The sequence below is a fragment of the Acomys russatus genome, chromosome 20 (assembly GCF_903995435.1).
Source record: "Acomys russatus chromosome 20, mAcoRus1.1, whole genome shotgun sequence".
Classification (NCBI taxonomy): domain Eukaryota; kingdom Metazoa; phylum Chordata; class Mammalia; order Rodentia; family Muridae; genus Acomys; species Acomys russatus.
Window position 1 is genome coordinate 25,183,218 of NC_067156.1, and position 24,620 is coordinate 25,207,837.

General features: G+C 39.2%; 1 protein-coding gene across 9 annotated transcripts in view; it reads left to right on the forward strand.

The window, feature by feature from the left end:
- Positions 1 to 24,620, forward strand: part of Ankhd1 (ankyrin repeat and KH domain containing 1) — a 111,906-nt gene that overhangs the window by 30,655 nt on the left and 56,631 nt on the right. For 7 of the 9 annotated variants that reach the window (XM_051163284.1, XM_051163287.1, XM_051163285.1 and 4 more), the window contains exons 8-14: positions 3,992 to 4,229; positions 4,479 to 4,670; positions 9,178 to 9,287; positions 16,115 to 16,202; positions 17,880 to 18,007; positions 18,662 to 18,805; positions 19,500 to 19,602. In XM_051163284.1, coding sequence (XP_051019241.1) covers positions 3,992 to 4,229; positions 4,479 to 4,670; positions 9,178 to 9,287; positions 16,115 to 16,202; positions 17,880 to 18,007; positions 18,662 to 18,805; positions 19,500 to 19,602 — 1,003 coding nt within the window. The remainder of the gene's footprint in view (positions 1 to 3,991; positions 4,230 to 4,478; positions 4,671 to 9,177; positions 9,288 to 16,114; positions 16,203 to 17,879; positions 18,008 to 18,661; positions 18,806 to 19,499; positions 19,603 to 24,620) is intronic. The other 2 variants (XM_051163286.1, XM_051163291.1) reach the window with 1 other exon arrangement.

Here is a 24,620-nt window from a genome sequence, read left to right on the forward strand (position 1 = left end):
CTTGAAGTCCTGTGGGGGGATAATTCATGTATTTATCTGGGAATTATTATTGTTACTGTTGTATGTGCGTGTCTGTGTTCTTGTGTGTGTGCAGGTACATATGCCTTTAGAAGCCCAGAGAACAGAGAGCCAAGGGTGTTTCCTCTGTAGACTTCATCTTCCTTACTTGTTGAGGCAGGTCTCTCACTAGCCTGAAACTCCCAAGTAGAATATGCAGTCTGGCTTTGGGCTTTAGTGGTCTGATTCTCATCGTTACCTCATTGTTGTGTACCAACCCACCTAGGTTTGTGGTTTTTTTTTCCAAGACAGGGTTTCTCTGTATAGCCTTGCCTACCTTGTAGACCAGGCTGGCCTTGAACTCACAGCGCTCTGCTTGCCTCTGCCTCCCAAGTGCTGGGATTAAAGGCGTGTACCACCACGCCCGGCTTGTTTGCTTAACTATGGATTCTGGTGACCAAATTAATATCCTCATGCTTTCCAAGGCAACTACTTCAACTAAGCCCAGTCTGTAGTTAATGTTTAACCAAATTCTAAATAAACAACAGGTAATACTTTGCTTTAATATATGGACTTTTAGAGGATGATAACAACTTATAATCCTAATGTAATATTTTTAGTTTTAAAGTTAATATTTCTTTTTTCTTTTTTTTTAAAAAGAGATTTCTTTATTTATTATGTATACAATATCCTGCCTGCAAGCGAGAAGAGGGCACCAGATGTCATTATAGATGGTTGTGAGCCACCATGTGGTTGCTGGGAATTGAACTCATGACCTTTGGAAGAACAGTCAGTGCTCTTAACCTCTGAGCCATCTCTCCAGCCCCCTTTTTTCTTTTTTTAAATGTATACGGTGCTCTGTCTGCACATACACCTGTATGCCAGAAAAGGTCATCAGATCACATTATTGTTGTGAGCTACCGTGTGGTTGCTGGGGAATTGAACTCAGGACCTCTAGAGGAGCAGCCAGTGCCCTTAACCTCTGAGCTATCTCTCCAGACCCCTAAAGTTAATATTTCGTTTAATTTTTCACATTAAAATTTTTCCTTTCTTTTTGTTTGTTTGTTTCAAGACAGGGTTTCCCTATGTAACAGCCCTGGCTGTCCTAGACTTTGTAGACCAGGCTAGCCTGGAACTCACAGAGATCTTCCTGCCTCTGCCTCCCACGTACTGGGATTAAAGGCGTGTACCACCACACCCAGCTAATTTTTTCTTTATTTTTTATTTTATGTGTATTATAGGTATATTTCCTGCATGTATGTCTGTGCACCACGTGTGTACAGTGCCAATGGAGTTCAATAGAGGGTGTTAGATCCCCTGGAATTGGAACTACAGGCATTTATCATTGTGTGGGTCTTGAGAATCAAATCTAGATCCCTAGGAAAAATAGCCAGTTCTCTTAACTGCTGAGCCACTGTCCCAGCCCCAAAGATATTATTAATAAAACTCTTGGGTTTTTGAGATATTAAACATATTTCCAACCTGTTTCGCTCTGTTGGTTTGGTTTGGTTTTTTTGAGACAGGGTTTCTTTGTGTATCCTTGGCTGTCCTGGACTTGCTTTGTACACCAGGCTGGCCTCGAATTTACAGCAATCTGCTTGCCTCAGCTTCTCTGAGTGCTGGGATTAAAGGCTTGTTTTGTTTTCTTATTGGTCTCACTCTAAGCCCACATTGGTCTGGAATTTACTACATACTGTGATCCTCCCTGTCTCAGCTTCATGAGTGCTGGGATTACAGATTGTGAGCTACCATGTCCCACTCTACATTTTTATATCTTCAAATTAAAATTCTATAAAGAGGGCCAGTGAGTTGGTTGAATGGGTAAAAACTTGACACACAAGCTAAAAGACCTAAACTGGATTCCCAAAACCCATGATGGAAGGTTCTGTTGTCAATCAGAGTTTCAGTTCATTAGCCCATTCATTTATTGACTGGATCATTTGTGAGGTTTTCCCCCTTCCAGATTTATCTATTTTGCAAGCATGAATGTTTTGCTGGCTTGTCTCAGTGTGCAAAACATGCATGCCCCATGCCTACAAGGATCAGAAGATGGTGTTAGCTCCCCTGCATCTAGAGTTATAGGTGATTGTGAGCCACTGTGTGGGTGCTGGGAGGTAAGCCTGGGTCCTCTGTAGAACAGCAAGTTCTCTAAACCACATAGCCATCTCTCTAGCTCCAATTTGTGAGATTTTGGTGCTTTAATATTTTTAGAGCTTTTATTTGTTTTTTGTGTTTTGTTTTTGTTGGTGGTAGTGAATGTTTTTGGTTTTTGGAGACAGAATTCTGCTGTGTAGCCCTGGCTGGCCTGGAACTTGATATGTAGACCAGGCTGGCCTCAAACTCACACAGCACCGATTTACCTTACTCTGTTTCCCAAGTGCTAGGTTTAATTTTTTAGTTCTTTTTGTTTTTGTTTTTTGGTTTGTTTGTTTTTTGAGACAGGGTTTCTCTATGTAGCCCTAGCTGTCCCGGACTCACTTTGTAGACAAGGCTGGCCTCTAACTCACAGAAATCCACTTGACCTTGCCTCTGCTTCCCAAGTGCTGGGATTAAAACAGAGGATTGAGGGTCTTGGAGAGATAGCTCAGAGGTTAAGAGTGTCTGAGCGTTTTAGTCACTGTTCTGTTACTGTACAGAGACATAAATAAACAAGGCAACTCTTAGGAGAGAAAGCTTCTAATTGGGGGCTTGCTTATAGTTTCAGAGGGTGAGTCTGTTGCCATGGCAGGAGTATGGCAGCATACATGGCACTAGGGCAATAGCTGAGAGCTGCCTTCTGATCCACAGGCAGCGGACAGAGACAGACTCTTGGGCCTTGTGTAGGCTTTTGAAACCTCAGGGCCCATCCCAGTGACACACTCCTCCAACAAAGCTGCACCTCCTGATCCCACTCACACATTTCACTCACTAAGAACTAGGTATTCAAATATATGAATCTATGGGGCCAGTCTCATCCAAACAACCACAGAGTGTTCAGTGCTTATGCAGAGGACTTAAGTCCAGAGTCCAGCACCTATAGGGTGGCTCACATCTGCCTGTAACTCTAGCTCTAAGGGATCCAGTGCCCTCTGGCCTCTTGTCATGTGTCTATAAACTCATAGGCACACAAATATACACATAAATAAAAACAAATCTTTAAAACAAAACAAAAAAAGAAATCTGAGGACTATAATAGAGCTTAGTGGTTAAAATATGGGCTTAGCATTTGTAAGACCTTGATGAATAACTTACACATAAATAAAAATCTTTATTTTACATATTTAAAATATTTTTGTCTTGGTGCAACAAGTTGATGGGGCAAAAGCAGAACAGTACTAATCCAGAGGGACTTAGCTAAGTGACATAATCCCAAGTGGTAATGCTTTCACAGTTCATTGTTTTTCATTTGTTTTGTTCTGTTCATGTTTCTTTGTCGAGCTTTTGTTTCTAAGCAAGATCTAATACGGTCTCTACATTTGAAAATAGAAACCCTCAAAATTTGAGACTATGGTTATATTTGACCTGACAGTTGTATGAACAGTAACTCTTTTTGCAGTGCTGTTGACTGGATTTGGTAGCTTTTTTCAAACGTCAAAGAATATAAAAATTCAAAATTAGTTGGAATTGTGTTTATTTGTTACTAGGTCAGGTTTGTTTTAGATAATTTTTACCGTGTGCAAATTAAGGTAATTCAAACATTTATTTTATGTGCATTGGTGTTTTGCCTGCATGTATGTCTGTGTGAGGGGTTGGATCCCTTGGAACTGGAGTTACAGTGGTTGTGAGCTGCCCTGTTGGTGCTGGGATTTGAACCTGGGTCCTCTGGAAGAGCAGCAAGTACTCTTAACCACTGAGCTATCTCTTCAGCTCCTTAAACATTTAAAAGATAGTATTCATGGGCGTTGGTAAGGTTCAGGTGGCCTGATAATAACAATGTATGATATCTAAGCTACATCACTTTTCTTTAGGCCCTTGTTTGCCTTACACTTAAAAAAAAAATCTCTAACATCTGCAGGATGGACATGTAGAGGTGGCACGTTTGCTTTTGGACAGCGGGGCTCAGGTGAATATGCCTGCGGATTCCTTTGAGTCTCCGTTGACCCTAGCTGCCTGTGGTGGGCATGTTGAATTGGCAGCACTGCTTATTGAAAGAGGAGCAAATCTTGAAGAAGTTAATGATGAAGGATATACTCCCTTGATGGAAGCTGCTCGAGAAGGGCACGAAGAGATGGTGGCACTGCTGTTGGCACAAGGTAAAGCCATTGTCCTTTATTAAAATTAATCTCCTTGTGTGTTTTATGTATCAGCTGATGTAGAACTGCTTTTGCACTGATGAGAAAATGATTTTTTGTAGCCTGGGAAGGACTTGAACTTTCACTCTTACAAAGGTTTCGGTACAGTAGAAGCATGAGCCTAAGCAGAGATGGTAGATGCTGGTCATCTCACTTAAGTACTGTATTATATTCTCTTGCAGCTAGTTCTGTCTTTTGTTGTGCTTTCAGGTGCAAATATAAATGCCCAGACAGAAGAAACCCAAGAAACTGCTCTTACCTTGGCTTGCTGTGGAGGCTTCTCTGAAGTTGCGGATTTCCTGATTAAGGCAGGGGCTGACATAGAACTTGGCTGCTCCACGCCTCTCATGGAGGCCTCTCAGGAGGGGCACCTGGAGTTGGTTAAATATTTGCTGGCGGCTGGTATGTGACTTTAAAAATGCCTTCATCACAGAAAGAAAAACACAACAATACTTTATATGTCTCAAATCCAAAAACATTGAACATTGAGTACAGTGGTGGCTCCCAGTGTCTAAGGATAGTGTAAGGGGATGAAGAGCCTACAGCTAAGAATGCCAAAGACCACTGACTTCCCTTCTGCAGAGGGTGATACCCCTGCTTAAAAGTAATGGAGTGGTTTACTATTATTTTAAAATTTTTATTGAGAGAGAGACAGGGGGAGAGGGAGGGAGGCGGGGGCGGGGGATGAGGATGTTTGTGCTGGCATCCATGTGCCACAGCACACAGGTGGAAGTGAGAGGACAGCCTTGGGGACTTAATTCTGTCCTTCCGCTGTGGCTTTCAGGAGTCACACTCAGGTCATCAGGCTTGTTGCCTTAAGTGTTTTCTCTTGCTAAGCCATGTTTTCATCACCTAATTCAAAATTTCTAATATGAGCAGACTGTGGATGTCTTAATCACCAAGAAATAATATGTATGTGAGATGATCGATAATAATTAATGTGATCTGATTATTCTAGTGTGTTCTTAACACTGAACCCCATAAATGTATACAAGTATTGTCTGTCTATTAAAAATAAAATTAAGGTTAAGGATGTAGCTCAGGGTTAGAGGGCTGCTTAATGTGCATGTATAGTCTCAGGTACTGAGGAAGCTAAGGATGTAAGGTCACCTGAGTCCAGCAATGTGAGGTCAGCCTAAGGAATATTCCAAGACCTTCTCCTTAATGGACTTCTTACTATTGTTAGTATTAGCTTAGTGATTTGCTTATAAACTCTTCATTTTTTTCTTTTGGAAGAAAAGTTATTGCTTCCTGCTTAGTGTCTTTTTGATGAGAGGACATGACTATGGCATGAGACTTTAAGCCTGTTCATTTCTAAGTTGTGCCAAGAAGGGGGTGGGGAGAGAAGATTCTGCTGGTAAAGCACTTGCCATGCAAACATGAGGGTAATAACCATCACCTAAATAGAAGCTGGGTGGCCACAATGGCCACCATGCAACCCCAGGGACAGGGAAGTGGACACAGGGAATCTGCAGAGCAAGCTGCCTAGCTGGATTATGGGAAGCTTCAGACCTAGAGAAAGACTCTACCTCAGTAGATAAGATAAAGAATCATCAAAGACACTTGATGCCACCCTTTGGCCTTCACAAGCCCTCGCAAATATGTTCTACACATATGCACATTCACTAATGCACACCACAGTCACATGTAGATCCAGAAAAGTGGGAAATAATTTTATTGGCAAAGTGCTTGTCTCAAGTATTTGTGCTTTATTCTTTGTTAAGTAATATCAAGTGATAAGTATCACTTTTTTGGAATATATGTTGTCTGTAGAATATGCCAGAAAAAAAGTTATGAAAACAGAGACAAAAACTTTTGTCTTTTAGAATATTGAGTTTCTCATTTTATTTAGGTCTGTTACATTGTTTTTGTTTTTCGTATGTTTCGTTTTTGAGACAGGTTTCTTTGTGTAGCCCTGGCTGTTCTGGAACTCACTCTGTAGACCAGGCTGGCCTCACAGAGGCCACTTAATTAAAGTAACTAAAATTTCAACGCACAGAGGTCCACGTGCCTCTGCCTCAGATTGGAATTAAAGCACCACCACCACCCAGCCCTGATACATTGATTTAAGGCGAAATCTAAAATGGTGGCACATGCCTGTAATCTCTGCATTGGAGAGGCAGAGGCAGGAGGATCCAGTCTGGTCTATAAACTGACTTCTAGGCTCATAGTGAGACATGTCTCAAACAAAACAAAGCAAAAAGAACTTTATGTAGGTGGAAGGAGGAGGACAAGCCTTGCCTACAGCAGAGCACATCTGAGCTACATGAGACTCTGTGTCCACAAGCCAAAACAGAAGAACTTACTGAATACTAGATGTTTTACTCAGCTTTTGTATTATCTCTACTGATTGCCTCTAGTCATTGTTTTATAAAAAATAATAGTTGGGCATGGTGGTGCATGCCTTTAAGCTGAGCACTCAGGAACTGAGGTAGGTGGATCTCTGATTTCAAAGCCAACCTAGTCTACATAGCAAGTTGCAGACCCTGTGTAAAAAAAAGGTGAGACCTTGCCAGGTATGGTGGCACATGCCTTTAATCTCAGCACTCGGGAAACAGAGGCAGGTGGATTGGTGTGAGTTCGAGGCCATCCTGGTCTACAAAGCAAGTCCAGGACAGCCAAGGTTACACAGAGAAACCCTGTCTCAAAAGCAAAAACAAAACAAAAAGATGAGATCTTGTGTGAAAAACAAATAAATAAATATTAAATTCATTGTGGGTTTTGTTTTGTTTTGTTATTTGAGTCTGGGATTCATTATATATCCCTGTTGGCTCTTAACTCAGCCCTCTGGGGAGGATACCTGGCTTACACACTTCTTTTTTCTGCATCTTGAAAATAACGGATGCACAGTTGTTACAAGCTAGCATTCAATAATTAAACCGGGAGCCCCTGGCATTACTCCTATTGTATCTTAGTTAACTTTCGTATTCGGCTCTTACTACTGACTTGAAGGATGTAGTTTCCTGAACTTTCAAATTACAACGATGACTCCAGTATCAACCAATCTCTTTCTTTTTTGGCCGTGTTTGAGTGTGACAGACTCTTGTGTAGCACAGGCTGGTCTTGAACTCCTGGTGCTCTCCTGCTGCTTTCACATATCATGCTTAATTTGTTACCCACACAATTTTAATTCATAGTCAATCTGATTTCATGTATACACTTACCTCTTTCCCCATTTTTATACTTATTTTTATTTAAAACAAACATTTATGCTTTTAATGTTATTACATATTTATGTGCTGTGCCTGGTGGTGCAGGTCTTTAATCCCAGCACTTAGGAGGCATAGGCAGGTGGATCTCTGTGAATTTAAGAATTTAAGGCCAGCCTGGTTTTCCAGGACTGCACAAGAGAAAGCCTGTCTCAAAATAACAACAACAAATAGGTCCAAGGTCACTGAATAGTCTTGGCTGGCCTGGACTCACTAGTTAGTCTAGACTGGTCTCCAACTCACAGAGATCCTTCTCTGTCTGCCTCTGTTGTGCTGGGATTGAAGGTGTGTATCACCATGCTTGGCATGCAATGAAAATTTTAATCTACAAATTCTTTATAGTTTTTCATGTTGTTCTTAAGAATTATTTGCTGTTGTTGAACAAATGGTGAGTTTATTCTTTAGGCTTCCAGTATATACATTTTGCTGTTTGTGTTTCTGTGATTACCTTTGATATATTTTCCTTTTCCTTATATTTTCATGAATTAATGGTTAACTTTAAAGGGAGACTCAGTTGTGTTTGGGTAGAAATGCTAAAAATATGCCTATAACTTCTCAGTGGGTATCTGTTTTTTTTTTTTTTTCTTTCAGTGTCTGGTTTTCTCTTTTTTATAGTATCATTTATTAACCATTATCATAGTTTATGTCCCTTAGATTATGAGAATTTGCATAATAGAGGTAGCTTAGGATTATTCATTCTTGTTCATTAGCTGGGACTTTCTGTAAAAAGAAATCTACTCTTAATAGAAATTTGGTAGGAATTCGTGTAGAAATTATAGGATAAGGTTTGTTTGACTTTCTTCCCCTTTTATTTATCCATTTCTAGAAATGATGAGACGATCCCCTAGTATCCTTAAAAAGTAGCCAGTGTAATGGTGGAGAGAGGTGTTTAATTTTTTGTTTCATTTAAATTATTATTCTGTGCATATTCCTGGATGTGTGTGTGTGTGTGCACGCACTTGTATGCAATGTTCACAAGTATACCACAGTGGAGGTCAGAGGACAACTTTGTGAATTCAGTTTTCTTCTATCTTCTGCTTTTCTATGGGTTTATGGGTTCCACAGTTCAAACGCCTGTTGTCAGACTGGGGTTAGCACTGCAGAGTGATCGTACCAGCCTTTGCTTTTAGGGTCCTTTGGTCTCCATGACTTTTTAGTTGGTCAGGGTTAGGGAAATACATATTTTTATTATTTTAAACATATTTTCATGAACATTTAAAAGAAATGATATAAATTCATGTTTATACTTCCAGTTTAGAACTATGAGGTTTTTATTTAACTTAAGTAATTAATGAGTTTCTCTTAACAAGGAAAATTACTGTTTTTACCAAATAATTACTCACTTGATTTGCACCATACTGTCCTTACAACTGCTTCAGGACCCAAATCAACATAAATGTCAATATAAATACCCACTGTTTACATTTTTGTTTTTGTATCTATTTCTTAAGGTATATTTTGTCAGATATACAGGCAAATGTTTCTACTTTAAAATCATTTGGTTTATTGCTTTGTTGTAAGGCAAAACACATTTTTATGAATTCAGTTAAAGGAAATAAGAAAAGACAAAAGGGAAAATACAAATACCTAACTATATTTTGATTTCACATTTTGAATTCTTCAATTTCACCGTATTGTAAAATTGGACTAATATAATTCTGTAACTGGAGGGTAAATGTGTGATTATGTTTTTTTTCTAGGTGCTAATGTGCATGCTACCACAGCAACAGGAGACACAGCTCTCACCTATGCTTGTGAAAATGGACATACAGATGTTGCAGATGTTTTACTTCAAGCAGGGGCACATTTAGTAAGATATTTTAAGTTTCAAATATTTATGCATGAATGTTAATGTTTATTCATTTGCAACATTTAGAAAATATTAGGTAAAGGCCTTGCTGCCAAGACTTGACAACTTGAGTTTGATTCCCAGAATCCACACTGTAAAAAAGATAACCAACTCTCAAAAGTTGTCCTCAGGCCTTATGTGTGCATGTGGTCGCACACATTTATTCAATTGAATAAAATAAGCCTCTGACCACCTGTAAGTTGTTAGATGTATAAATCCATTTGAAAGTATGTTTAATAGAAAATATTATTTGTTTGATTTTTTTTTTTTTTGTAAGCAAAACTTAGTTTCTCATCCTAGTCCCATTTAACCTGTACTTTTTAAATTGCTGTTTATTACATATATCACAAGATTCAGTGATGTATTCACAGGATAAAATAACTTGTCAATTCACTTGGGTGATTCACTTTCTCTGACTGCAAAAGCTGCTTCTGAAGATGTAGTTGAGTGGTAGAGGATCTACCTGACATGTGCAAGGACCCAGGTCCAGCCCTCGGGATGACAAAAGGAGACAAGCTGATACTGCTAACCATCCTCCTGACAACACTAACATGTTCTCTTTTTTTGTCCTTTTGTATTTGGCTCTTCATAATATCAAATTAAGTGCCAAGTTCATATGTATTATAAAGCTTAGCACTGTGGAAAATTAAAAATAATACAATGAATATAATACTTGCATGTGTGAGACATACATAGCTAGAAATGTAGAAAATTTTAGTAGTTTCACTTATTTTGATAAACTGATATAGATACCTTTTAATCATTTCTATAACAGACATCCTCTAATAGATATTTGAGAATATTATTGCGAAATAATTGAATAAAATGCATATATGGTTATGCTATTATCGTTTCTACTAGCATGAAAGGCTGTAATGATGACCATGATTCACTTTGGCTTGCTGAGACAGGATTTTGAAGTATTTTTTCTGGCTGGCCTGATGCTGTGTAGACCCCAGATTCTTTTCTTTGCCTACCATATGCTGGGATTATAGGATGGTGCCACCGTACCCCTAGTACTCATTCTTTTTTTCCTAATGTTTTTAAATTTTTAAATTATTATTGTATATGTGAGGGTCAGAGGACATGTTTGGGGAGTCAGTTCTTCTCATGGGATCTAGAGATTGAACTCAGGTTATCAAGTTTGTGAGACAAGCATTTTTACCTGTTGAGCCATCTTGTCAGTGTGCTGTGGGTGTGGGTGTGTATGTGTATGGATGGAGGCCAGAGGTTGATGTTCGTGTCTTCTTCCATAATTCCCCACCTTTTATCTTGAGATAGTCTCTCAGTTAAGCCTAGAACTTAGCGATTTGGTTAGCCTAGCTAGCTGGCTTCCCCTGTCTCTTTCATGTGCTAGGAGAATAAGCACATATATGTGCGTGCTGTGTGTCTGAACTCTGGTCCTTACGATTGCTAGCAGACTCTTTCCCTCCTAAGGCATCCATCAATGCTAGCATCCATTCTTGCCGAGCAGGATCTGCTATATCAGTTAACATTTCTGGGAGATACTTGGGATTTACGACAGTAGATCTCAGTATGCTGCCTTTGTGTTTATTTTCCTTTTCTTCCTTTAGTGTGTGTGTGTGTGTGTGTGTGTGTGTGTGTGTGTGTGTGTGTGTTAACTGTCTGCACATGTGTGCACAGAGGAGGCCTGAGGAGGAAATAAGGTTTTCACTCCATCACTTCCATCTATTCCTTGATAGGGTCTCTCACTGACTCTGGAGCTAGACTGGGAGCTATCAAGCCCCAGCAATCTCCTTTCCCTTTTCCCACAGCCCTAGGACCACACTCAGCTTTTTAAAAGCAGGAGCATGTGCGTGCGTGCATGCGTGCGTGCATGTGTGCGTACATGTGTGTGATATTTATTCTCTTTCCGGGGGGAGCTGTACTGGAGCATGTAATTCCTTGGGTTACTTTTTGTCATTTACAATTAATATGACTTGGTTTCAGAGTGTGCAGTTCAGAATTGCTCGGTCTTATTTGAGCAGAGCATCATAGCACGAGGTGGAGGGTTCTCTTCTTGGCAGATATTAAATGAGGAGAAGCTTTATTTTCATATCCATATTATTGTATAGCTATACTTAATATATTTCGCCTTTTTGCATTAGTACTGTACATGTGGGGGAGGGCACGGGAGAGATGGCACAGTGGTTAAGAGCATGGGCTGCTCTTCCAGAGGACCCAGGTTCAATTCCCAGCACCCACATGACAGCTCACAACTCCAGTTCCAAGGGATCTGATACCCTCCCAGAGTCACACATGTAAGCAAAACATCAATGCACATAAAATAAATAACTTTAAGAAATATAGAATAAACAGATCAGTGTTTAGTATGTGGGTTTCTAAAACTTTATCTAATATTTTTATTTTATTAGCATTCATTACACACAATAAGGGGTTTAATTATGACATTTTCACACACATATAATATATTTTGATCATGTTTACTCCCCCTTTCATTACCCTCTCTTGTCCCTTTCCCAGTTTTCACTTGCTTCCTTTTTCTTCCCAAGTAATTTTCCTTCGACCTCTATGGGCTTTTTTGTTTTTGTTTTTTTTGTGTGTGACCCTGTTGAGTTTAGTTAGGGTTGCTTATAGAAGCTTAGATGAGGTCATTTATGGGGGCACGGGCAACTTACCAGTAACTACACCAGAAGAAAATGTCTCTCCTTCGCTCAGCAACCATTAACTGCCTCTAGGTCCTCAGGGACGGATGGGGCCTTGTGAGGCCCTACCCCCAAGCAACTGTTAACTGCCCCTCCCCCTTCCATGAGGGAATGTTGACAAGTCATGTGTAGGTAAGCATAGCTGCTCTAAGTTCATGAGTGTAGTGGTCTCATCCTGCCATAGAAGACAGCATTCCATAAGACTCTACCCCTTCCTCCAGTTCTTACATTCTTTCTACCCCTCTTTTGTGATATTCCCTGAGCCTTGGGGTTGATGGCACTAGTGTCATTTTAGGGCTAAGCATTCAACGGTCACTTATTCTCAGCACTTTGCAGTTAACACCAACCACAGCAGAACGAAGTGTCTTTGGTCAGAGCTGTCAGAGCAGCAGCACTAATCTATTGACATAAATGTAGGGTTTTTGTTTTTTGTTTTAAATGTGTATGCTGTGTATGTGTGGGCACCCCTGGAGGCCAGAAGTGCCTGTCAAGCCCTCCTGAAGCTGGGGTAAAAAACCTGCTCAGAAGACAATTCTAGTCCTCTGAAAAAGCCGATAGCCCTTTTGAGCCTGAGCCATCTCTCCAGTCCCTCATCATAAATATCTAGAGGGCATTTTGGTCATCTACAGCATGTCCATATAGTAAAACAACAGTAGTTGCTTTCTCTCTAGAGCTTGTGACCAGGATGAGTCACAGGTAGGCTTGACTAGGTTTTTGTTGTCTTAAAGACAATCCCTGCCTTCTAGAGTGCTGGAGTCATAGGCATAGGTACAAACCATTTATTTAAACAGCTCCTTCTTTTGAAGTTATTTGATAAACAGGAATAGTAGATTGAATTTTTTTTCATTTCTTTTTTCTTTTTTCATTTCTTCTTGTAGGAACATCATAATAGGTTCCATGATGGATACTTTGTACTATAATGTTTGAACTGGGTTTGCTATTAGTTGAGATTAATATGGGAGGGAACAGGGAGAGAAACTGAGTACTTAACAGTCAGCTTCAAATCATATAATTATCTCAGTACTTTTTCTTTCTTTCTTTCTTTCTTTCTTTCTTTCTTTCTTTCTTTCTTTCTTTTCTCGAGACAGAGTCTCTCTGTGTAGCCCTGGCTGTCCAGGACTCGCTCTGTAGACCATGCTGGCCTCGAACTCACAGAGATCCGCCTGTCTCTGCCTCCCAAGTGCTGGGATTAAAAGCATGTGCCGCCATGTCCGGCCTTATCTCAGTACTTTTCACACTAGATCTGTAACATAGGAGTATGTGTCCCCTTACAACAAACACATCACTAGGGGGGTGAAGTTACTCAAGTGAACACTTTTCAGACCACATTTCTTTTGGTGGAGATTCCATTGACTCTAGCCAATGACTGAAAAGCACTAAATACATCTATAAGGGAAGGGAAAGCTACATAACTGATTATTTAAATAGCATTTAACTTTTCCTATACTTCTTGACATCTTCATTATCCTTGGTTGGATATTTTATTTATTTATTTAAAGATTTATTTATTATTATGTATACAGTGCTCTGTCTGCATGTACACCCGCAGGCCAGAAGAGGGCATCAGATCACATTATAGATGGTTGCGAGCCACCATGTGGTTGCTGGGAATTGAACTCAGGACCTTTGGAAGAGTAGGCGGTGCTCTTAACCACTAAGCTATCTCTCCAGCCCCCTTTGGTTGGATATTTTAAAATGTTACTCCTGCTTGTAGCTTTAGTTTTCTTTAGAGAACAAGTCAAGGGTGCCTATAATTTAGCATAATTACTTCCTTACAAGATTTATATTAACATTTTACTGAAAGACCATTATCATATCTTTAAAAAATACTATATTGCTGGGTGCACATTCTTATAATCCTAGCGCTCGGGGAGGCAGAGGTAGGCTGATGTCTGTGAGTTCAAGGCCAGCGTGGTCTACTAAGTGAGCCCAGGACAGCCAAGGCTACACAGAGAAACCCTGTCTTGAAAAAACAAACCAAAAACAAACAAACAAACAAAATTATACGATTTGAAGCTGACTGTCAATGCATGTAATCCCAGTACTTAGAGGCAGAGTCAGGCTGATCTTTGTGAACTTGAGGTCTGCCTGGTCTACAGAGTGAGTTCCAGGACAGCTAGAGCTAAAACAAAGAAACCTTGTCTTGAAAGAAACAAAAGAAAACAAGAAAAAAAAAAAAACCAAAATAACAACAACAACAAAAAGAAAATGCACCTGAAATGCCAGTGACAAGGTCTTCATGGTCAAATGTAATTCTCAGGTTTAGAATAAGATCTGTAAGGTTTTTGTTGTTGCTGTTTGTTTTCTTTTTTTCCGTAGGACAACAGGAGGACATGAAGACTATTTTGGAGAGCACAATTTCAAGCCAAGGGTTAGAGTGCAGTGGCCTTTGATGCTTATAAATTGCTAACACATAGGATAGATTTCATGTGCCTGCCTCTATCTCCTTGAATGCTGGGTTATGTGCGTGCGCCACTGTGCCCATCTTCTATTTTTTTGAGATGGAGTCTCAAGTAGCCAAGACTTGCTTCAAATTCTATACACAATTGAAGATGACTTTGAGTTGTTTGTGTGCCAGGAAGACAAGCACAGCTTAAAAGATAGTAAATAAAATGTGCAATATAAAAAAACAAGAAAACAATTTGGATAGAAATGCTAGACAAAGTCCTCTATCTAGGCCATTTGATGTCTTCGTCGTGTATATAGTTTTAAATCTAGATTGCCAGAAATGCTAGTGGTCTATATGTAAACTCAAAATCCACTTTAAAACTGGATTATTTTAGCATTATCTATAGTTACTCATTCTATCATAACTTAGAGTTAGTAAAAATTGTTACCTAATCAACATGTGTAACAATAAAAAGTCAAACTAAACTAATTTTCATCAGTAGTTGTGGAACAATAATATATGCAATCTGGACTTTATGGCACTTCTTTATCAGATATAGCAGGGTGCTGAGACAGAACAATTATGGTTTTGAGGCCTGCAGACCCTGTCTGAGAATAAAATTTAAAAGAAAAATGTCTTTTCAGATTGGAATTCCTTTTGCTGTAATCCAGTTTAAACTTTCCAATAGGTTGATAATCCACACTTAATTTTTAAAAAACTTTTTATTTACTTAATGTGTATATGTGTTCTGTATGTCTGGTACCATCTGTGTGTTTGGTGCCTGGGGAAACCAGTAGAGGGCATTGGATCTCCTGGAACTAGAATTACAGAAGCCTGTGAACCACCATATGGTTGCTAGGAATCAAACTTGGGTCTTCTGGAAGAGCAGCAACTCCTCCCAACTGCTGAGCCACCTTTCCGGCCCCAACCATCTCTATATCTTTTTTTTTTTTTTTCATCTCTATATCTTAAATTGTAATGTAGATTTAAGTTTTCCTTGTGTTCTGTTGACAGAGTGCCTTTTTAAATTGAATATATGGCAGCTAAGTGACTTTATGAGTTAAGTTAAAAGAATGGTGAGATAAGCCTGTCATCATCACCTTTTCAATCTTTTCTTAGTAATAAATCAAGTGGAATAGCATGATTCACATTTACATACTTAGTATAATTTAAACACAAACCTGGAGGATAGGTAAGAAAACTTCATAGAAGCACGTTATCAGCAACGATTTTAGTACTTAGGTGAATGTATTAAGAGTGTGCACACTGATCATACAAGTAAATTCTATTGAGTGCTGTTTGATATAATGCCTTGTTAGAAGCTATTTTTATCATTAATTCTGGTAGCTGGCAAACTTCCTAGAGAAGAATAATGAAGAATAATGCTAAGACTATCTTTTGCCTCGCCTCACAGGATTTAAGTCCTTGTCTCCGTGCCCAGCCCCTCCTCCACAGTTCACACAAACAGTTAATCTAAAAAATGAAGCTACTGGAAACCCATCTAAACATGAGTTTTATTATCTTTAATGACTATCGTTGGTTCTGCAAGGTTGAACTTGCCCATGATAGGTTATGCTATCCAGTGCAACTGAGAAGAGACTGTATGTTTGAGGAATTGAAATCAGCATCTACATGAGTATTAAGTCCTCATTGTTTATCATATCATTAGTATTAAGTCCTTAAATACATGTTTAATTAGTTGACTCTGATTTACTTTTCTCTTTCTTTAATAGGAGCATGAATCTGAAGGTGGAAGAACACCTCTGATGAAAGCTGCAAGAGCTGGTCATCTGTGCACTGTTCAGTTTCTTATTAGCAAAGGTAAAGCAAGTTCAGAAAGCGATTGTCTCCAAAAGCCTTCCATTCCTAAGACAAACACTTGGTGGTTATAAATAATCAGACTTTTTTGTCAGTGTATTTTATGTAGTAAACATAGTTGGTGAGGTGCTTACTGGAAATTTCCTTATTAATCTTGAGGTTTTTCATCTAACAGTATATGATTGTTCTTGAAAACTAGAGAGGGTAAATGTAACTAATCACTGCTCTCTAGTGAATATTGAACACTTACAAGGTGGGAAGTGCTGTACTTTTTGTTACACAGTTGCACTAACAGTGTACAAAGGTCTTTTAAACAATGTGCCTTGAAGGCTGTGTGTGATGTCCCAGCATGCAGAGACAGAGGCTGAGTTTCAGGCTGACAGTCCAGACAGGGCTATAGGGTGAGAGCCTCTCTCAAATAAACAAACAAATGAATAAATAAATATTCTTTGAGACAGTATGCTCGCATAAACAAGACCTACACAGTGATGCTACCAACAGGCATCCCAATATGGGCAGGGAAATATTTTGTTTGTTTGTTTTTTCGAGACAGGGTCTCTCTGTGCAGCCTTGACTGTCCTGGACTCGCTTTGTAGACCAGGCTGGCCTCGAACTCACAGCCATCTGCCTGCCTCTGCCTCCCAAGTGCTGGGATTAAAGGCGTGGGCCACCAGGGAAATCTTAAAAGGCTCAACCCCCAGATCAAGAGCTAAAGGCAGTTAGTGGCTGCTGGGGTGAGGGGCGACTATGAAGCAGATGAATGACTTCTAGAGTTCTCTTCCTCTTCTTTAATTAGATAGAACACCTAGTCTTACCCAACAACAACCTGCTAGGAATATAATTAGAATTGCCAGGAATTAAGAACACATTGAAGCCAGATGTGGTGGCGCAGCACTCGGAGGCAGAGACAGGTAGGTATCTGTGAGTTCGAAACAAGCCTGATCTACAAAGAGAGTCTAGGACAGCCAAGGTTATACCGAGAAACTCTTGACTTGAAAACACAAACAAAGAAAGAACACATTGAGTAAAATAACACAACCTTTCCAGGTTGTAAGAATTGCGAAGTAGTTCCACTGTCTAAATTAATTGTTAAACAACTTAAGTCATAATCTCTGTTGTAATGTGAGATCATTCATTATTTTTTCTTTCTAAAAAGGTTGTTTTTATGCGATTTGATATTATTTTTAGATGAAGATTAAATAAAATGCAACGGTACTTTGTTTTTTGATAGCAGTTTGGCTGGGCAGTGGTGGAGCATGCCTTGAATCCCAGCACTTGGGAGGCAGAGGCAGGCGGATTGCTGTGAGTTCGAGGCCAGCCTGGTCTACAAAGCAAGTCCAGGACAGCCTAGGCTACACAGAAACCCTGTCTCGAAAACAAAACAAAAACAAACAAATAACCAAAAACATGATAGCAGTTTGGAGTCAGGGTTAGTAGTTACCACGGTTGGGAGTGACTGAAAAGGGTGCATACAATAGAACTTTTGCTTTGTGGAGAGTGTTCTATTTCTTGATCTGAGTTCTAGCTACACAGGTGTGTTCACTTTGTGAAAAACGTCAAGCTATATACCTATGATTTATACACTGTTTTGTATCTATTTTATACTTGGGGAAAATCTTTAAATGATATTAGAAACTGGCTTGGTTTCACCTTTGTTAAGATTACTGTTTTTCTTTAAAGGTGCCAATGTAAATAGGGCTACAGCCAATAATGATCACACTGTAGTGTCACTGGCATGTGCGGGAGGCCACTTGGCAGTGGTTGAACTACTCTTGGCCCATGGAGCTGACCCTACTCATCGACTCAAGGTATTGTTCTATCTTTCTTTCTTTCTTTCTTTCTTTCTTCCTTTATTGAAACAGGATTTCTCTGTGTAATGTTGGCTGTCTCTGGAGCTCATTATGTAGATCAGGCTGGTCTCAAAGTCACAGAGATCCTCCTGCCTCTGCTTCATAAGTGCTGGGATTAAAGTTGTGAGCCACCATTCCCAGCCCAAGGTATTCATTCTACTTAACTATAGCATGTAAATAACACTAGCAGAGTACGGTGGCATATGCCTATAATCCTATCTATCAGTAGGCATGCAGGGGCAGTACTGATGTCAGTTTACAGCCAGTTTGGATAAATATTGAGACTCTGGTTCCAAAACAAAAAACAAGCAAATGAGCAAGAAAAACCAAATAATAAGATATATTATTATTAAAGACATGCCTGGTATTTTAGTGCTTAATATTTATTACTATTAATGAGATATGAGCTGCCTGTGGTAGCACAGTATTTGGGAAGCCAAAGAAGCAGGATTGCCTTGAGTCCAAAGTAAGTTTTAGGCTAAATAGCAAGACTGTGTCTCAAAACCTGAAAGTAAAAGTAATACATTTAATTTTATATGACTTACTAAGTAACTTCATCAGAGTATAAGAATAGATTTTATAAAGAATTAACTATGATCAATTCTTTCTTAGGATGGATCAACAATGCTTATTGAAGCTGCAAAAGGTGGCCATACTAATGTTGTTTCTTATCTGCTGGATTATCCAAATAATGTTCTGTCGGTTCCCACCACAGATGTGGCTCAGCTTACCTCTCCTTCACAAGATGAATCTCAGGTAGAATAAAATAGACTATTTCTTGATATAAATAGTCTTTGAACGTTTTTGTTGAATGAAAGCAGTGGTTACTTTCTATTAAGTTATCCTGGAAGTTCATAGTACGCTCCAATTCAATAAATAAGGTAGAATTTAATTTTCTCTTTTACTCATATAGAGTTAGAGCAAGAGTAAAATGCAGTATATAGTGAGTATGTGATTTGTATTTATTTGTCACTGTAATTGGGGTTGCAAGGCTCTCATTTCAGCAACAGATACTAATATTAGTATTATTTAACCTAAATCTTCTTATTCAGTATTCCCAGAAATTATTTTTGGTCAAGACTTAAAAATTTTTAAGCTCTAATAAATAAAGTTGAGGGGGTGGGAGAGATGGCTCAGCAGTCAAAAGCACTTGTTCCTCCTGCAGAGAACCTGGCTTTGGTTCCCGCACTCACATGATGGTTCACACACATCTATAACTCTAATTCCAGGGATCCTGTGCTTTTGTTTTCCTGACTTCAAGCGCACCAGGCTAACATGTGGCATACATACATACATTTAGGCAAACACTCATGTACATAAATAAGTCTAAAAAGAAAAATGTGAACTTGATGGTATATGAAGAAAATATAAAACAATATATGTGTTTTATTTATGGACCTTTGTTTTCTTCTGCGATCTGAGATGACTTTTTTCTGAGTTGACGTTGCAGGTTCCACGTGTACCCATACACACACTTGCCATGGTTGTGCCTCCCCAGGAACCTGACAGAACTTCCCAGGAGACGTCTCCTGCCATTGTAGGAGTCCAGAAAGGTTAGTTGTTGAATTATTTTCCTTAACTTGATACTTTTTCAGGTAATTAATGAATTATACTTTAATGGTGCATAGGTACTTAATATACCTGTAGCTAGTTGAGGTGCATTATTTTGACAAATGTCAGTAGTGTTAGAGGATGCTTCAAATAGGAAAGTCCTGGGCACTACAAAATGTCTTACTGTTTTCCTGTTAACATGTTGCTAGATGTAGTTTTCCATTGGACACAGGTAAAATTACTTAATAAGTAATTAAGGTTTTTATTATATTAATGAGGAAAAATTTGTCAAACCCTTTTTTCCCTGCCTGATAGCTCTTTTTTGTTGTTGCTTTTCAAGACAGGCTCTTGCTCTGTAGCTGTGTCTGGCCTGGAACTCACTAGTTAGACTAAACTCGGCCTGATCTTGTGGCAGTCTTTCTGCTTCTGCCTTAGTCCTGGAAATAGAGCATGTGCTACCACACTCAGCTTCTATTTGACAGTATTTTAGCCAAACTATAGTGTGATCATAAGAATGTGTGTTGGCTGCCTAGTAAATCTTTATAGCATCAATTTAATGAATGAGAAAGAGGTTGAAGAAGTTTCCTTCAGTTTATGTAATGCTGGAATATAGTGGGTGAACTGAACAAATAATTATCAGTCTGTGAACTTAGATCATTAATTATCAAAATGTATGTGATTAAAATCCAGGTGACTTTGTTAATGAATTAAGCTTTTTGGCGTTTAAGAGAGGGCTTCACATTGTAACCAGCGTAGCCTGGAACGCTCTATGTAAGCCAGGCACCCTCACTCATGCTTATGGCAATCCTCTTGCCTCAACCTCCTGAGTGCTAGAATTATAGGCCTGAACTGCAGATGATTATTAAGTGGAGTATACACGGTTTTTTTAGGGGGGGGCGGGGGGGTTCGAGACAGGGTTTCTCTGTGTAGCCTGGGCTGTCCTGGAACTCACTCTGTAGACCAGACTGGCCTCGAACTCAAAGATCTGCCTGCCTCTTGCATCCCGAGTGCTGGGACAAAAGGCGTGGCTGAATGTACACTGTTTGAAGGACTCAAACTTATTAGCTCTGATTTTGTTCTCTTATCTTTTGATTTGAAGATAGAAATTATCTTCCCTTGGAAAATAAATGTTGTAATATCTATGTTTGCTGAAGTAGTTTCTTAGGATAGTAAAAGCTACATAGGAGTTGGAACTATTGCATAGTAGTGAAACATTAATGCAGCATACATGAAGTCCTGGTTTTTTACCACCAATACCCTCCGCCCAAAAAGTTTAATGTAGCCACCATGCCTGGCTTCCTGTTATTTTTAATCTTAGCCAATAAAACACACACTTTTAAAGAACTCTGAGTATCATGCTCAGCTAACACCCTTTTCTAAAATACTTTGAACTGCCTCTGTACTTGTATTTTTCAGATTAAAAAGATATTACTGTGTTCATGTTTACATGATATGTGTGTGGGAGTACATGTGCCATAGTACATGCATGGAGGTCAGAGGACAACTTTGTGGAATGGGTTCTCTCCTTCAATTTTACTTGGATTCTGGGGACTCAAACACAGGTCACCAGGCTTTTCCTTCTGGGCTACTTTACTGATTCTGTTTTTCTGTTGTTGTTGTTGTTGTTGTTGTTTTGGTTTGGTTTGTTTTTAAGCTAGAATCTCATTGTGTGGCTCAAGATCGCTCCACTGGCCTTGTTATGTCTCTGCTTCCCAAGCACTGGGAGCAAAGGCTCTTGCCCCCACACCGTGTTTGCTTTTGTGTTTAAATGGCTGAACCTTATAAAAGATTGTAAGAATTTGGGCTTCAGAAGTTCAATATTTAACAGGAAATCCCTTTCAAAAGTTCACACTAAATTACAAAACAACCAAAAAACAATCTAGACAAACTGACCGGAGAGAAACTGGAGCACTTTAAACCCTGAGCTAATGTGTAAGACACAGGAGATCTTGAGTGGTGGCCGTTACATTGCTACCCAGGAGTACTGTGTTTGCTTAGAAACTGCCTTATACTCAGAATCCACTTATTTCTTCCACTCTGGTTTGCTGTTTTACCCAATAGAATAAGTATTAACTTTCTAAAGACACTTTAATTTTCTAAATTATTAAGGAAGGAAAATGGTTAACAATTATAAAGGATCAAATTGTGATAATATATTGGGTTAGGCTGTCAGGTTAGTAAAAAAAAAAAAATCACACTCATCATAAACTGCATGTCCCTGTAAATTCTGTTTTGTTTTGTTATTTAAGTCACCTGAGGTCTGGAAAGTGGCTTAGTGGTTGAAATTGCTCCTCTTCCAGAGAACCTGCATCTGATTCCCAAGACCTATGTTGGGAAGCTCACAGCTACTTATAACTGCAATTCCAGAGATCCAATACTCATCCATGGCATGCATACACATACATAAAAATAAAATCTTTCAGAATGAAGTCATTTGGATCAGTTATAGTGATGCAAGTCTTTATTCCATCACTTGGGAGGCAGAGGCAGGCAGCTCTCTGAGTTTGAGGCTAGCCTGGTCTATATAGCAAGAGCTAGCCACTCAGGGCAACATAGCAATAGTCTGTCTGAAGACCAAAAAAAAAGTATCTGATGATATAAAATTAAACAATAAACATGAATAGTCAGGTTAGATATAAAATTCTATCTTAAAACAAAGATGTATTAAGTTGTTTGTTTTTTGTTTTGTTTTTGTTTTTCCAAGACAGGGTTTCTCTGTGTAGCCTTGGCTGTCCTAGACTCGCTTTGTAGACCAGGCTGGCCTCGAACTCACAGAGATCCACCTGTCTCTGCCTCCTGAGTGCTGGGATTAAAGGTGTGCGCTGCCACCGCCTGGCATGTATTAAGGTTTTTAAAATTAAATTGTAGTTATCTTGTGTATATGTGTGTGGTCACACTCATGATGTGTGTGGGAATGTTGGAAGACACTTTGCTGGGCTGCCTTAATATATAGGAAGCCCTGGATTCACTTCTTAACACTGCAAGTTTGAATTTTGTAATCGTTCTTCATTTTCTTTGTGGTGCTGAGTATTGAACCCAGGACCTCACCCACAGCAGGCAAACCCTCTACTACCCCTAGCTCAACATATATTTTGTGTAATTCAACCTTTCTTGGGAAGTAATTCTTTCCTGAGAAATTTATAGTATTTGATTGTCTCTTCCTTCTGACTTGTCACTTCTCTTTCAGACTTCAAATGTAAGGCTGAATTAATCACACTTAATTCCTAGTATTTTTGTCTTTATGACTCTTCTGTTTTATTTTTTTATATTATATTTCCCTTCCATTATTCCCCCAGTGTGTCTGAAGTCCATATTCTCTGTCCTATAAATTTTTATAAAATGTTACTGCTTTTCTTTGTGTGTGTGCATCTCAGGAGGCAAGATGTCGATTCCAGATTTCTTCCTGTATCATACTCCTCCTCATTTATTTGAGACAGGGTCAGTCCCTGAACGTGAAGCTCCCCAATTCACTAGGCTAGCCGGCTAGTAGCCCAGCAATTTTCCTTCCTGTCTCTCCCTCCTCATTGATGAGATTCCTGGCCTGGGCTTTGTATCTAGCTTTTATGTGGATGTTGAGGATCTAGATTCAAGTGTTCATTACTAACTGAATCATCTCAGCCCTACTATGCGTGTGTGCCCACGCGCACATTTGGGGGTGCATATGTATAAGGAAGTTCAAGGTTAGGTTTGGCTCATGGGATTGTCTCAAAAACAAAACTAACATTATGATTAAAGGATATAATATATATTTAAAATAATATATACTTCAAAAAATCAAAATCTAGTAATGAATGTGGCATGGTAGCACTTTTTTTTTTTTAAACAGTGAACTGGGTATGGTGGTGGCACATGCCTTTTTTCTTTTTCTTTTTTTAAAGATTTATTATGTATACATTGTTTTGCCTACAAATAGGCAGGGCGTGGTGGTACTTTTGCTTTTGGTTTTTGGGGTTTTTGGTTGTTGTTGTTGTTGTTGTTTGTTTTTTGTTTTCAAAATAGGGTTTCTCTGTGTAACCTTGGCTTTCCTGGATCTCACTCTGTAGACAGGCTGCCTCAACTTAGAGATCCACCTGTCTCTGCCTCCTAAGTGCTGGGATTAAAGGTGTGCACCACCACACCTGTTTGGTACCTTCTTTTAACTTAGCAGAGTCAAGTGGGTCTCTAAGTTAGTGGACAGCCTGGTCCACATAGTGAGTTCCAGACTAGCCAGGACTGCACAGTGAGACCCTGTCTTTATAAAAGCAGTTGTAAAAGTTGTACTTCAAAATGATGATGTTTAGAGAGACTCAGTCATAGAAAATGTGTGCTGCTTCTCTTCCAGAGTTGTTTATTGGAGGCTGTGCCATGAACTCTTTCTTTCTTTCTTTTTTTTTTAGATTCAGTTATTTACTTATTATGTATACAGTGTTGTGCCTGCATATACACCTGCAGGCCAGAAGAGGGCATGAGATCACATTATAGATGGTTATTAGCCACCATGTGGTTGCTGGGAATTGAACTCAGGACCTCTGGAAGAGCAGTCAGTGCTCTTAACCCCTGAGCCATCTCTCTAGGCCCATGTTATGAACTCTTATCTTTTTATGGGATATTGTTAAACTATATATCTCTCTATATACGTGTATGGTGTAATTCAAATGGAATGTTCTTTTGTAAGCTACTAATATCACTACTAATTTTTAATGGTGTAATGATGCTTATGTAAGTTTATGCATGCCCAAACTTAACAGTATGCTTTCACATATAACTGTTTTTAATAAAAAGAAATAGGTTGGATGAACCTGTTACCATGTAACACAGATGTTCTATCTTTGAATCTCTTGGTTAAGAGATTTCCACGTTAAAACTGTAGATAGTGAAGCTGGGCATGGTGGTACACACCTTTGACCCCGCACTCTGGAGGCAGAAGCAGGGGGATCTCTGTGAATCCTAGGCCAGCCTGGTCTACAAAGAGAGTTACAATATAGTTAGGGCTGTACAGAGAAACCTTGTCTCGAAAAACTCAAAACTGGGGGTGGGGGGA